Genomic DNA, 13,823 nt, shown 5'->3' with positions numbered 1-13,823 from the left:
TAAAAAATTAAAAATATTTTTGCTTTGATGTGTTCTCTTTTCATAGATATGTTGAATTTAATAGTTTGAGGTTTTTTTTTAGGAGGGAATCCCATGGCTGTGGTCAGCAAACAAGTAAATATGGAATTGGCCAAGATCAAGCAAAAATGCCCACTTTATGAAGCCAATGGACAAGCTGTAAGTTGAGGACAAACAGAACTTTTCAAAATTTCTTTGGTTCAGTTGAAACAGCAATTTGGGGGAAATGTGTGGATGAATATATACACATATCAGTAAGAACTGAGGGTAGAAATTATGTGAAGAGATTATTATTGCATATATACAAATTTAATGCCTGTTTAGGCATTTATCTTTAGACACTTAATGAAGGCTATCTAGACAGTTGATTTTTTTTTTTTTTTTTTTTAAATATTTGGCTGTGGCCGCCTACTCGAAGAGACCTGTGGAATTGACACCTGATTCTTCATTTCTTTGTATTGTGCTTCCCATCCTGTGCTTTAGCTCTGTGTGCTCTTTATGACTTCAGTTTTGTGTGTGTAGGTTCAAGATTTTGATGAGGTAATAGCCAGATGATAATACTGAACCCAGATGTTTAGGTAGATGAAAGTATTTGTTGACCGGAGGCAGAGAAGTTTCCCACACTTAGTAGGCAGTAGCATGGCAGTGATGTTTGCTGTGGGAGAGTAAGTTTAGCAACAGCTATGTTGAGAGGCTTAGACTATGCAAGTCAGTCCTAATTTTGGGGGGTTGGGTGCAATTCAAAAGGTCATATTCAGAATTTTACCAACCTCCCCCTATCAGGAATGAGCAAGTTTACCATTCTCAGGATATAAACATATTACCATCTTTGTATTTTGAGGAAGGGAAGATTCAAGATGCATATGACAGTTTAGCTATTATTGCTAAAAGTGGTAAGATCCCAGCTCTTGAATTTAGTCTGCTATGTCCGATGGACATCCTCACTAAAGCCCTTAGACTTTGTGGGGTTCATACCAAAAGAGGACAGGCTTAAGGGAATGCTTTGGCTCTTATCCTCCCCATTCTGGATTCAAATTCTTCCCAGGGCTTGCTTTGCGGGTGGGACATCCTTCTGTCAGAGTAAACAAAATAGAATGAACAAGAGAAAAAGGAAGAAGTAGAGCTTAACTCAACAATTCAATAAACTTTTGTTACTCTGCAAAGATCTGTAAAGGCTATAGAGATGAATAAGACAGTCCCGGCCATAGGAGACCCCCAGTCTAGTGGGACTTATACGTAGATCATTTTTTCCCAACTTTTTATTATGGAAATTTTTAAATCTATACAAAAGTAGAAAGAATGGTGTAATAATGGACTTTGATTTATTCTAGTCTTGTTGCATCTATTCAGTCCCTTTGAGGTGTTTTTGGTCTGGAGTATTTTAAAGCAAATCACAGTCAACCAGCAGGTATTTATTAAATATGTGCTAAAATATAGGCATTGTTCTCAGCAATAACTATGTATTCCCTGCTCTCAAGGGTCTTAAATTCTAGTGACTCTAGATATCTTATGAACCCAAGAAGGTCAGGAATTACGGGATCATTAAATTCTGTGGTACACCCCCTACCCTAAAAAAACACACCCCAACCAGAAACCTACTACTCATCCATATACCAGAACACAAGGCAGATTTGCTGAGGGTTAGATAAAAGGATAAATTGCATTGGAAGAACCAGTGGGGCCAGGGAGAGAGAAAGAGTCAAGGTCTCTGAAAGTGGGAGGGGCAAGAGCAAGGAGAGATTTGGAGGGAATGAGCATTTGTGAAGGTGGCCTAAGACTTAATGTGGTTGTGGAGGAAGGTTTCAGACTTGAGAGAAGTCTGTGAAGGAGGGTGGGGTCAGAGTGGCGGGACTGAGATGCAGACTGCTGTGGAGGGCGAAGGATGTTGCTCACTGCGCTGACGTGTAGGCTGGGACCTCAGAGCGTTGAGAGCAAGAGAAGTAACGTGACCAGATGGGTGTTTCAGGCAGGCAGGCGGAACTGTACAGAACTGCACTGGAGCAAGGCCTCTGAAGTGGGTATTACGGTAGTGCAAGGCCTCTGAAATGGGTATTACGGTAGTCCTCAAGAAGTAACGGAATCTAAGCCAAAGGATATCACTGATCGTTGAGACACTGTCTTTTTCTTCAGACTTTCCTGAATATAGAACAGGTTTATTTAGTCTAACAGTAAAAAGTTCTTTTCTAATAGAAATATCCAGAGGAATTGTCTCTTCCTTTCTTGGTATTAGAGGAACTTTTAACACATTTTTAAAACGTTCGTTTCTAAATAATATACCAGTATTCTCAAGTGTAGCCCGCAACCAGCTGCTAATTCATGAACTAACTGCTGGTTACCAGTACGGGATGAGATAAATACATAGTTTGTGCCAGAATGTAAAATTAACTACATCATCAATCACGGCTAGTTCAAATGATGACTTGGGGAAGTGGGGATGCATAGCAAGACTTGAGTAAAAGAAGTGATGCTCCAGTTATTATCTGGCATAAGCTCCTCTCACCAGGACCAGCCCTTTGAGTAGCACTGTAGGAAACCTCTGTTGAGGTGGTGTGCGGTTTTCAGCATTTTATATATGCAGGAGTATTTTTCCAGGTGAAATTTGCAGTTGTTCCTCAACTCTGATCTTTACAAGAGGAGGTCTCTAAGTCAGTTTGTTTGTATTTGGTGCCATAGCCAAGTGGTGAGGAGGATTCTTCAAGCACTCTCAAATTTAGGAGAAAATTTGTCACAGCTTTGAGTTCTCTTTACCTTAAGTTAATCAAACAGAAGAAGTCATGTTAATGTTTCTGTAGTCTAGTTCAGAGTAGAAATGGACAACTCTTAACCAGTAGATTGGCTTTTGGCTTATAGGACAAGAACTAAAAGCTTACCGTTCCATTAATTTTGTTTATAATTACAAATATGTTTCTTGACTTTGGAAACCTGAGGAGTAAGTATGTAGGTTAGTTACTTCATTCTCTGATTTCACAGGGGAAGCATCTAAAGCTCAGACAGGGTCACTCCAGTCAGTAATTTGTAGAGCCCAGAATACATTGCCTGCTAGCCCAGATCGGGTTCCCTGACAGACACACGTTTTATTGTGCTTTGCTTTATTGCATTTTGCAGAAATTGGTCCCTGCCTTTTTATACAAATGAAAGATCTATGGCAGCCCTGCATAGAGCCAAGTTTCTCAGCACCATTTTTCCACCATTTTTCTCAGCTCACTTAGTGTCTCTGTGTCACATTTTGGTAATTCTCACAATATTTCAGATTTTTTCATTATTACTTATTATGGTAATACGTCATCAGTGATTCAACTTACTGAGAGCTTGGCTGATAGTTAGCATTTTTTACTTTACTTCAGGCATGTACATTGTTTTTTAGACGTAGTACTGTTGCACACTTAGACTACAGTACAGTGTAAACATAACTTCTATATGCACCGGAAAACCAGAAAATTCATTTGACTGACTTTATTACGGTGTTCTGGAACCAGACCTGCAGTATCTCTGAGATGTGCCGGCCCTTGTGCTACATATCTGGCGACATTTCAGAGAAGATGGGGACTGGAGTCAGTGCATTCAATCCGGCTGCCTGTGTGACTTCATCAGCTGAGTCTCCTTCTCCAGGAGCTTTCTTTTCATAGTTACTCTAAGGAGGCAACAAGCCCGGCCCCCCGCCCTGTCCCCACAGAGTGGACATTCACTCAGTCATTGATTTTTCTTTAATCAACTGTTGAATGAAATGGGATTGTCTTCCTCCATTCTTCGTGCACGGCCTCGGTGCAAAAGAGGGTGATTTGATGGTTCTGTTGTTAGTACACAGAAATCAGTTCCCTCATCCTGCACAAAGTCAGCAGTTAAACCAGAGTGACAAATACCATTTGTAATACTGTCTTTAGGACCTGTCACCAAACCTAGTCATTTGGCTGGTACACACACAAAAATTGCACAGCAAGTGGTTTTTGTTCTGTTACCTTGTTATTGTTTTAAACACAATCAAAAGAATCCCTGGATGAGTTCCCTTCCTTATTCTCCAGCCCTGCGCTGGCAGGTAGAATGTTGAGCTTCTGTGTTTGTTTTTGACAGAAGGTGCTTTTATGGCTCCAGATGACTAGAACAAGGGCTTTCTTATTTGGTTCTAATATAGGATGTCCCTATAAATAGAGGTTTATCTTCTAAACCTGTAAAAGCAGAGCTAACACAGCAGCTGCCCTCAGACTGACCTGCTGGAGTTATACTCTGAACTCTGCAGTGATCAGCTTTAACTGGAAATGGAGATAGTTGGGAAATAGGGTAATTCATATTTCAGGACTATTTTGGGAGTCATCAGTGAGGAGGCTGAAAAACGGATTGGCGGGGAGATGGGGTAAATGTTTTCAGCGTATCTCCTAGACAACTATTAACTCGGGTTTTAAATTCTAGTTTTGTTTTGGCTTTTTTGAGTAATGAAACAGCATCTTAATCAAATTACTTCAGTCCTGTAGTATTTTGCATTATAAAATCTCTGGTCTCCATTGAGGGGAGGGAGTTGGGTTTTTTGTTTTTTGGGTTTTTTTGTAGTCTTTGTTTTGTTTTTTTTACCACATGAGGCACAAAGACTCAGTAACAACTTGGAGAAAACAGATCTTGATTTTCTTCTTGGGAATAGCTCATCTGTTATGAGGAAGAAAGAACACTTGAAAGGTAAAGAGTGCCTTTCAAGTAATCGGCCTTTTACGAAGGCCGTTAATGGGTATACTCCATACCTACCTCAGTTCAGCAGGTTGTCATTTGCACTCATATGGAGTGACGCTTAGGTTAGTTACACTTTTGACACAGGCCTGCTGGCCCTTTCCGTTTTCCTATTCTTTTGTGGAAACAGTTTTTGTTTTGTTTTTGTTTTTTTAAGATTTTATTTATTTGAGTGCGAGTGTATGAGCTGTGGAGGGGGAGGGAGAGGGAGAAGCAGACGCCCCGCTGCCCCCCCGCCCCCCCCCCACCCCGCCGATGTGAGGCTTCATCCCAGGACCCTGAGATTATGACCTGAACCAAAGGCAGAAGCTTAACCTACTGAGCCACCCAGGCACCCCGAGTTTTGGTATTTTGAAGGTTGTTTTTCTCTACCTTTTAAAATCTTCCAATCCCTGCTTTTTATCAATGTAAAAATACTGTGACTTCTGTGTTCCTAAAGTTGCAAAATAGTTACTTTCCTTTCAAATATAATTATAATGCTGACTTTGCTTTTCTAAACTTTACTAATTTATTCATTCATAAGAATTTACAGAGCACCTCTGCTATGCGCTAGAAACTGCTAGAGTGAACTCCTTGGACATGCGTGTGCTGTCTCCACTCAGCATAGTTACTGCTTTAGAGAACTCTGTTATTTATATCCCCTAAAAGATTCTAATGAAATGAGAAATTGGGGGTGGACAACTGTCTCCCATTTATGAAGTCACAATGAATTTTATTTGGATTAAGGATATACCTGTTGTCCTTTTTCTGCCTTTAAGGATAATCGCCTATCTCATTTCCTTTATTTGAGAATCTGAATCAGAGACTTCAGATGTAAATTTTTCTTCCAGGTTTTACCAAAGGAACTAAACTTTTTTTTTTTTTTTTTTTTTTTTTTTTTAAAGATTTTACTTATTTATTTGACAGAGATAGAAAGCACACAAGCAGGGGGAGTGGCAGGCAGATGACCTGAGCTGAAGGCAGACGCTTAACAACTGAGCTACCCAGGCGCCCCCCAAAGGAACTAATCTTAATCTTTCGTTTTATCATAATTCTAGAAGTGCATGGGAGGGGGAGAGATAGATTTATTGTAGCTTCTGTTGGCCAGATTTGGCCATTACAGCTGTTTTTCATTGCATAACTCTGAGGCTTTCTCTGGCTAAATCTCCAGCCTTTGGGTGCCCAGAACCTAGCTGCACCTAACACCCTTTTGCTGTGCTGCTAGAGAGCTTATGCACACTGGAAACAAGAGAAATGGACAGGGTTTTGAAGACTTAAAGGGTTTGTGATGATAGAATGTAACCAGAGGTAGAGCTGAGGAGAGCTGTCCTTCCTCTGAGATGACTTCCTGTAGGATTAGGACCCTGTCCAGAAAATCACTTGGCTCTCCCTAAATTGATTCTGCGTGGGCTACATACCCAGGCTGCTGTTCCCCGCCCATGCTCAGGGATGCTCCATGTCCTCTCTACAGGACCAGAGCACTTAGCATTGTACCTGTTTAGAGCAGTGGGACATGCCAGATTCTTAGTTTGAAGCAACTGTTCGGAGTCTTTCATAGAGAAATAAATGGCTCTGAAAAGTCATAATCAAAATTTGTTTCAAAAAAGGTCTGTTTCAGTGATATCCCTTTTGTGAGTCTTTGCTAGAGAACAACATTAAAGATACTTTCCCTTCTTAGTTTGCTGTTCTGTTCTCAGTATGCCATAGAAACCCAGCTGCCAGCAGACCTGCTGGTTAGCCCCGGTAGTCGTTTGCTGAATTCCTTTCTCAGGATGCCGTTTGAGAAGCTAGCATAGAATAGTCAGGTAAAAGTGAAAATTATGGCGACTTGTGTTTAAAGATTGCCAATATTTCGGCTCCTTTCCGTACTTATTTATGGAACTAACAGTTGAGGGGTTCTCACCAAGGGGAGGGCAGTGACCTGAAACAGGTACTTAAGAAGTGCACAGGGGCTAGTCAGTTGCTAAACTTGTTTTTACTGTGTGAGTAAGTCAAATAGAGCATACCTGACTAGCTTAATTTTAGAAACAGATTCAAGATTTAAAAATACCAAAAATATATTTTGGGTTTTTCCCCAGTGTTGGTTTCCTAACGGACAACTATTTGCTATTTTCCAAATATTTTAATTTCAAAGTGGGATTCTGAAGTTAAATGGAATTAAAATCCAGGTTTGAAAGCTACCCCTGGGCTCTTTGGCAGCAGTCCTAAAATTTGCTTACCTAGGTGGAAAATGGGTGTGGCCTCAGTACTCTTCTCTCGTGTTCTGGAGAGTGGAGTCTCCAGTCAGAGCAGGGGACCCTGTCAGCCGGCCAGAGGCGCAGCCTGCCGTCCTGGTGTCTGTCAGATGAGCAGTCATCTTTTTATTTGGTTTTTGTTTGTTTTTGTTGTTGTTCCTGTTACTGTTCTGTGTTTTTCCTTTTCTCTTGAGTTTTGCTTTGTTCCTCACTGCTTTCCAACACCATCTCCCTTTACCACCCTCACACCCCACCCCGCAAACTGCCTTTCTTTTGCCCATTTCTGTGCCTTGACTTTCCCATTTCGGTTTCTATATTTGTTCCTTGTTTCTCTGGTGGTTGCAGCTTCCGAGCTAACAGAATGCTTCTGTCATGCTGTGTGTTTAAAGCCTTGATTTTACTGCTGTCATACGAAACTAAATTTGACGTGGCTGTTGGGCTGTTATTTACAGTTTATTTCTCTCTCTGCTGCACTGGTTAAAAGGACACTGTCAAGGTATTTTTTTTTTATAATTTTTCAAATCATTTTCTTCACTGTTTACAATAACCCATTAAAAGCTTGAAACTTAGATCTTTCCCTTCCAAAGATCCTCTCCATCATACATTCACACTGGTTTGTTGTTGTAGAGTTGCGCCTATATGTTGGGCTGTGCCATTTGAGTTTTTGTCATTGAAAGCGCATGTAAAAAGGTTTTTTGTGGGGTGGGGTGTGGGTGGACTAAAGGGGAAAGTGTTACGAATCAAGTGGGCTGCTCAGCAAACAGAGGGAAGAAACAAACGGTCAAATTTGGTCCCTCTAACCTTGACAGTGTCCCTTTAAATGTTTCTCTACCACACACCCTGGACCCCAGTTACTGAGCCTGAGCGCTGCGTACTTTTTCAGTATGAACTTCCCTATGTGACTGTCACCCTAGCTACAAAGATTAAAGCTTGTCTGAAGCAAGTCATCTGGTTGACACTGGGAGAGCTTTAATCTGTACCATTTGCACACTGTGTATTGGCACATTCTGCCCTATTGCAGAGGCACATGTGATCTGGTCCCTCTTGCTTCTGTAGCATCCTCTTGCTAGGCTTTTTTGAAGCCACACATAGAAATATCACTGTTTATACTCCAGGAAAAGCAGTCATGCACACTGCATCTGGGATCAGTTCAGATCTCATAACTGTATAGCTCTCACGTTAAAAATGCAATTGTTTCCTTTTTAAAAGAAACACCAAATTTGGAGTTTCTGGAACCATCTTTGGTAACATCATTGCAGGAATCACACTGAGCAAAATTTCAGCATTGCTGTGAGCTGCTCTGCATATGACCCATCACATCAGTGAGGAAAAGCAGCTGACAAGAAAGTAAATGAAATTCCTGACAGAAGGGTCTCTTCCATCAGCTGTGATAGCTGTGTAATCAGCACAATTAGGGATGTCACCAGGACCTCCTTCCTTTGGCCATGGAGCTGAATGGGTAGGTCAGATGTGTTTGATCTACCAAGTCTCAGGTACCACTCGTATAGAAAGTGCACCAAGTATCCCAAGACCGATTCTCTGCCTTATTTCTCAACCAGAAGATTCTGAGGGATTTATATTTCTTAGGCCAAGGGGGATTCTCTAATTCATAAAGATTTCCTAATCGCTCCCATCTTTGGCCTTTTAGAATTTGATGCTTTAGAATGTGATTCTGTTTGGGTCAGTTATGGTGTCGTATTTACAGTTCCAAAAGAGAGTTGCAGTTCTTTTCCCTTTCTTTTTTGGGTGCAGATTATACTTCTTGCCATATTCTTTTGCCACACCATGGCTCATCATGTAGAGATACTCATGTGACCCCTCAGTGAAGGGGCAGAGACTAGGTCCTTAAAAGTTGTCTGTTTAATTGCAAAGGGCAAAAACGCAGGCATTTCAAAGGAGAGGTAGAATCTTACTGTGGTGATCTCATCCACAAGTTACCCCTGATTGTAAAACATCACTCCTCCTTGGCCTTAGTGTTTATTAGAATGTTCTTTAATGCTGTCTTCTTATTACCAATTTTGGGTTGGCTGTAAAGTGAAATTCCATATTTTGAATCCCATTTCCCAGTTAATGCCCAGTTTATTCTAGCAAGAGATGCTTGCTTTAGACATACTTGCTTTGGATTTGCCTTTTCCTTCTTGCTACTGCTGTGAATTCGGCAATAAAATTGCAGATGCAGTTTCCTTTAGGACTGAATTAAACAGTAGCAGAGGGATTTGTGTCAACCAGCTGATGGTATCAACAAGCAGGGGCACAGCAGGGACTAGGAATGTGATCTTGCAGCTTGATGATCTGCTTTGCAGTCTGCTCTCTTCCTGCACAGTAATGAGCCAGACCTGGTACCTCAGTCACGCATAGTCTCAGCACTTCGGACATTCAGCTCTGAACTTAATTGGTGCCATAAAACACGCTGTTACTCTGCAGAAGCATGAAGGTGCTATTGTGTTCTTACTCATCGTCGTGAGTTTCACTTCTCTCTTCCTACTCCCACCCAAAATTCATCTTGAGGGAAAGGCAATACTTGGGCTTCTTATTTTTACATCCTGCCCTTTTTTCTGGAAGGTCCTTAGGTGTGTTGACATAGTTTTTGTTCCTTGAGACTTTTCCAGTGTGTCGTTTGCATGTCGGCCCAGCTTCTCTCAGTGCATGTCAGCGCCAGGACACCTTGTGCCCCATGCGATTTCAGTTAGCACTAGCTAGCACCAGTGTGAATCCTGTGGCCATTAATAGAGGTGGAGTGCCAGCTCGGAGGCCAAAATTGGGAGCATAGAAAATATCAGGACCAAACATTTCATACCTCATTCAGTGGAGTTGACCACTTCATAGAAAAGAAAGTTGGCATCATTGTCCTCAAAGGTTCCCCCTTTGAGGTGCATATTTTGACCTTTGAAACTGTGGAGCATTTGTGTTTTCATGGATGATTATGTTCAGTCTTATTATAAGGACCAACTCTGCTATACTTCGGATTTTCAGGTTCCTAAAGAAAAAGATGAAATGGTAGAGCAAGAGTTTAACCGGTTGCTAGAAGCTACATCTTACCTTAGTCATCAGCTAGACTTCAATGTCCTCAATAATAAGCCTGTGTCCCTTGGCCAGGCACTGGAAGTCGTCATTCAGTAAGTATTTTGATACTGCTTATTGTATAGCGAATTCTACTTAGAGATTTGCTGTTTATGCTTTGATGTTTTCAGCAAGCCTTATTTGAGCTAGTTTTCACATATTTTCATGTGAATTAATGAACTCTCGAAGTTAAACCATTTTTTAAAATGATCCTTAAGACCCCTCTCAGTTCTAAAATTCACAGCTTTTATGGCATTGAACTATATAGCCAAGAAAATAATTTGCCACCTGCCATCTTTCTCATTCCAAAGTATTAGAAATTTCAGTGGGCTTTGATGTCCTTGAATGTTTTTGATGCGTTCCTGTCTTGGGCTGCAAAGCTGGCTGTGTGCCCAGGTCGTATTTATTGTCTCCCAATTTTAGGTTACAAGAAAAGCATGTCAAAGATGAACAAATTGAGCATTGGAAGAAGATAGTGAAGACTCAAGAGGAGTTGAAAGAACTTCTTAATAAGGTGAGATTTTATATTTTCTTCATAGCTGAAGATGTATTAGTGCAGGTTGGGGGGGCTTGAGAAATTTTCCAGTTTTGTTTTTTTCCCTCTGCGGGGAGAGAAGGTCCATGCAGCTGGGACTCATTATTCTTAAAAAAAAAAAAAAAGTGACTAATAAAAGACATGGTTTTATCTGTCCGTCTTTCAGTATGGTATTATTGGCAAGTTGTTGCCAGGGGAAGTAGATCTTTCCTGTGTCAGGTTCCCTTTGGCAAAGCTAGCCCAGTGCCCTCTGCTGGCTTCTGTGATGAGAGGCAGGTCAGCCGTGCCGGGGTCGAATTCCCACTGAGGAGGATGACGAGTCTGCATCCGGGACCATAATTCATTGCCATAATTACTTCGCTTGAGGTGCCAGTTATGGGGATAGTCCTCAGTGGTGTGTCTGCTGAGGGCTCTTCTTCCCACCACTTCGCAAAGGCCTGGTTCCAGACTGGGAAACCACTTGGTTCTCTCCTGATCCTGCCAGCTGCGAATGTAGTGTCAGCTTAGGGAGAAGACATGAAGTGGGACGGCCCTTGCGGGGAGCTTTTTAATGCAAAATCTGGGTGCATCTGGTGACCACACTGTTGCCTCACTCTCTCACTGGGCTTTGTTTCTTCCTCCTGTCCACAGTCCACCTTCTTCATGGACTGTGTGTGGCACGTGTGAATTGAGCAGAGGCTGGAGGACAGCCAGCTGGCAGGATAGCTGTGGGGCCCAGTACCGCCAGAAAGCTGAGGGGCTAACATTAGGAATGGCTCTGGAAGGTTCTGTGTGGTGGTATAGCCTTTACATAATTTAGAAAACAAATCATGACCATTTGTTCCCCAAAACAATAAGTTTAAGTGGTGCTTTGTCCTGTATATATATATATATATATATATACATTTTTAAATTAATGGAACACTCCTGGTTCTCTGTTTGTTTTAGAAGGCAGAGATGATCTTACTTCTCTGATAATGGTGTATTTCCTGTGTGTTGAACTGTATAGGATTTTTTTCCTATTCTAAAATGTCATGATGTAGAAGAGGTACTGAGGAGTTTCAAGGACCTCGCGTTGTATCCTGTTTAGGTATACTAGCAGTTTAGGGGGAACCGACACATGTGATTTGGAGATGGCTTACATCACTATCTGAAATGGTAAATATGTCTTTTTCCCTCTTAGATGGTAAATTTGAAAGAGAAAATTAAAGAACTCCATCAGCAATACAAAGAAGCATCTGAGGTCAAGCCACCCAGAGATATCACTGCCGAGTTCTTAGTGAAAAGCAAACACAGAGATCTGACTGCTCTGTGCAAGGTGGGGTATTCATATTTGCCTGGACGGTTTTCCTTGGAATCCTAAGAAAGACTATAGATCTGGGAAGCTTTGGAAAAGGGAGAGCCACTGACCAATCACGGGTGCCTGTGGTAGGAAGAGGATTTAATACACGGGAACCAAGGGGACTGAATGGGTTAGTGTGGTTTGAGATCTGCTTTTTCTGCAGAATTTCTCCTTGTTTTCACAGTCTTGTGCTTTAACTTACTTACATCTCAGTGTAGCTCCCTGTCATAGTTTGTCCCTGTCAGCTTAGAGTAGTAACATAGACTGCAGTCATTTGATATTGGAACTCTCTGGTCGAAATCCCTTAGTATCTCTCAGCCGTGGGATCTTAGATTCCATAATCATCTCCTATGTGACACAGTGTTAATACTTTTCCTTTGTAAGAGATCTAAAATGCTTTATCCTGTGCTAGGGACATGGGAAATGCACAGGAAGTCGTAGTTGCTGGTCTTTTTCACTCTTTCTTTGTAGCGCACTAGTGAGCTAGTCTTCCTTTATCTCCTCCTCCTGCACGCCCTCTCCCTCCGCTGCGTCCTGCCTTCATTCCGGGCTCACATTGTAACTGGTCTCCAAGAACCACCATCCCTGAGCCCTGATCCAGCCTTAAGCCAAGGCACACCGCAGAGGTGACCTGGACAGGGAGGTGGTCCAGGCCTTACACTTTGAGGTATAAACGAGATTCGTCTCTGACCCATTAAGATCAACCCAGTTCTCTTAATTTTACCAGGAATATGATGAATTAGCTGAAACACAAGGAAAGCTAGAAGAAAAACTTCAAGAATTGGAAGCCAATCCCCCAAGGTGAGGAAAACACACAAATGTTCAGAAGGATAGCTTTTGCGGTTCTCTGTCATATTTAGAGGGAAAATTACAAAGCAGTGTGGGCTTTTATTTATGTCCAGTGAATGGATTGTGATTTTAATGGGTAGGAGTGTCCTATTTAAATACACTTGGTTTTGAAAAGATAACCTTTCTCCATAAGATATGGTATTTGAATAAAATATACCGTCTTCCTGTGAGTGGAATAGAAGGTGGTATTGCTTTAAATTCCCCTAATTCTGAGGACTAGGAAAGTATTCTACTTTGTTTCCATTGGATTTTTGATAATGAGAACTTAAATGCTGATACTGGCTGTGCTCCATGGTGCATCTGCCCTCCAGTATTTCTACTCTGGAGCTGGGGATGCTACCCACTCTTGCTTTAAAAAAAAATTTTTTTTTTGCTTTCTTTATAAAACAAATAAGCTTTTATAATGCCAGGTACTGATATGAAGAAGTTTTTTCTTTTTAAGATTTTTAATTATTTATTTGACAAAGTGAGTGAGAGAGCGAGTGAGCACAAGCAGGGGGAGAGGGAGAAGGAGAGGCAGACTCTCCATCAAGCAGGGAGCCGGACATGGGACTCATTCCCAGGACCCTGGGATCAGGACAGAGCCGAAGGCAGATGCTTAATTGAGCCCCTCAGGGACCTTGTCTCCACCACCGCCGCACCCCCCACGCAAATGAAGCCTGATAGTAATTTGCTTTAGGTAGTGTGCTTGGCACTGCTCTCAGCACCAGTAATAAAGGAGTTTATGAGACAGATAAGGTCCTACTTTTTGACTTGTAATTTCTTTGTATAAGGCACACAGTACCAGGCTTAGGTTTCCTGTTACTGAGATGGTCTCCATCCGTCCACTGAGGATAGTAGTCCTTTAGTGACCTGTGCCTCTCTGTTTTCATTTTGCAGTGACGTGTATCTCTCCTCAAGAGACAGACAAATACTTGATTGGCATTTTGCAAATCTTGAATTTGCTAATGCTACGCCTCTCTCTACACTCTCCCTTAAACACTGGGACCAGGTAAAATTCCTTTATCATTTATTTTGTTGCATGTGTCTTTGAGAGGGGTCTTAGGAGAAACTTAATTTGTGTGTGTGTGTGTTTAAACAGCTTTGTTAAGAGAGGATTTACATTACAGTACAA

At 41.6% G+C, this 13,823-nt stretch overlaps 1 protein-coding gene across 4 annotated transcripts in view; it reads left to right on the top strand.

The window, feature by feature from the left end:
• KDM1A (lysine demethylase 1A) overlaps positions 1 to 13,823 on the top strand; it is a 58,496-nt gene that overhangs the window by 35,685 nt on the left and 8,988 nt on the right. For 2 of the 4 annotated variants that reach the window (XM_032303222.1, XM_032303220.1), the window contains 7 exons: positions 83 to 177; positions 7,429 to 7,440; positions 9,918 to 10,060; positions 10,428 to 10,518; positions 11,702 to 11,836; positions 12,588 to 12,661; positions 13,589 to 13,700. In XM_032303222.1, the coding sequence (XP_032159113.1) occupies positions 83 to 177; positions 7,429 to 7,440; positions 9,918 to 10,060; positions 10,428 to 10,518; positions 11,702 to 11,836; positions 12,588 to 12,661; positions 13,589 to 13,700 (662 nt within the window). The remainder of the gene's footprint in view (positions 1 to 82; positions 178 to 7,428; positions 7,441 to 9,917; positions 10,061 to 10,427; positions 10,519 to 11,701; positions 11,837 to 12,587; positions 12,662 to 13,588; positions 13,701 to 13,823) is intronic. The other 2 variants (XM_032303221.1, XM_032303223.1) reach the window with 1 other exon arrangement.

This window comes from Mustela erminea, chromosome 10 (assembly GCF_009829155.1).
Source record: "Mustela erminea isolate mMusErm1 chromosome 10, mMusErm1.Pri, whole genome shotgun sequence".
NCBI lineage: Eukaryota > Metazoa > Chordata > Mammalia > Carnivora > Mustelidae > Mustela > Mustela erminea.
Note: the sequence above shows the minus strand (reverse complement) of the source record. Positions and strands in the feature narration are given on the sequence as shown.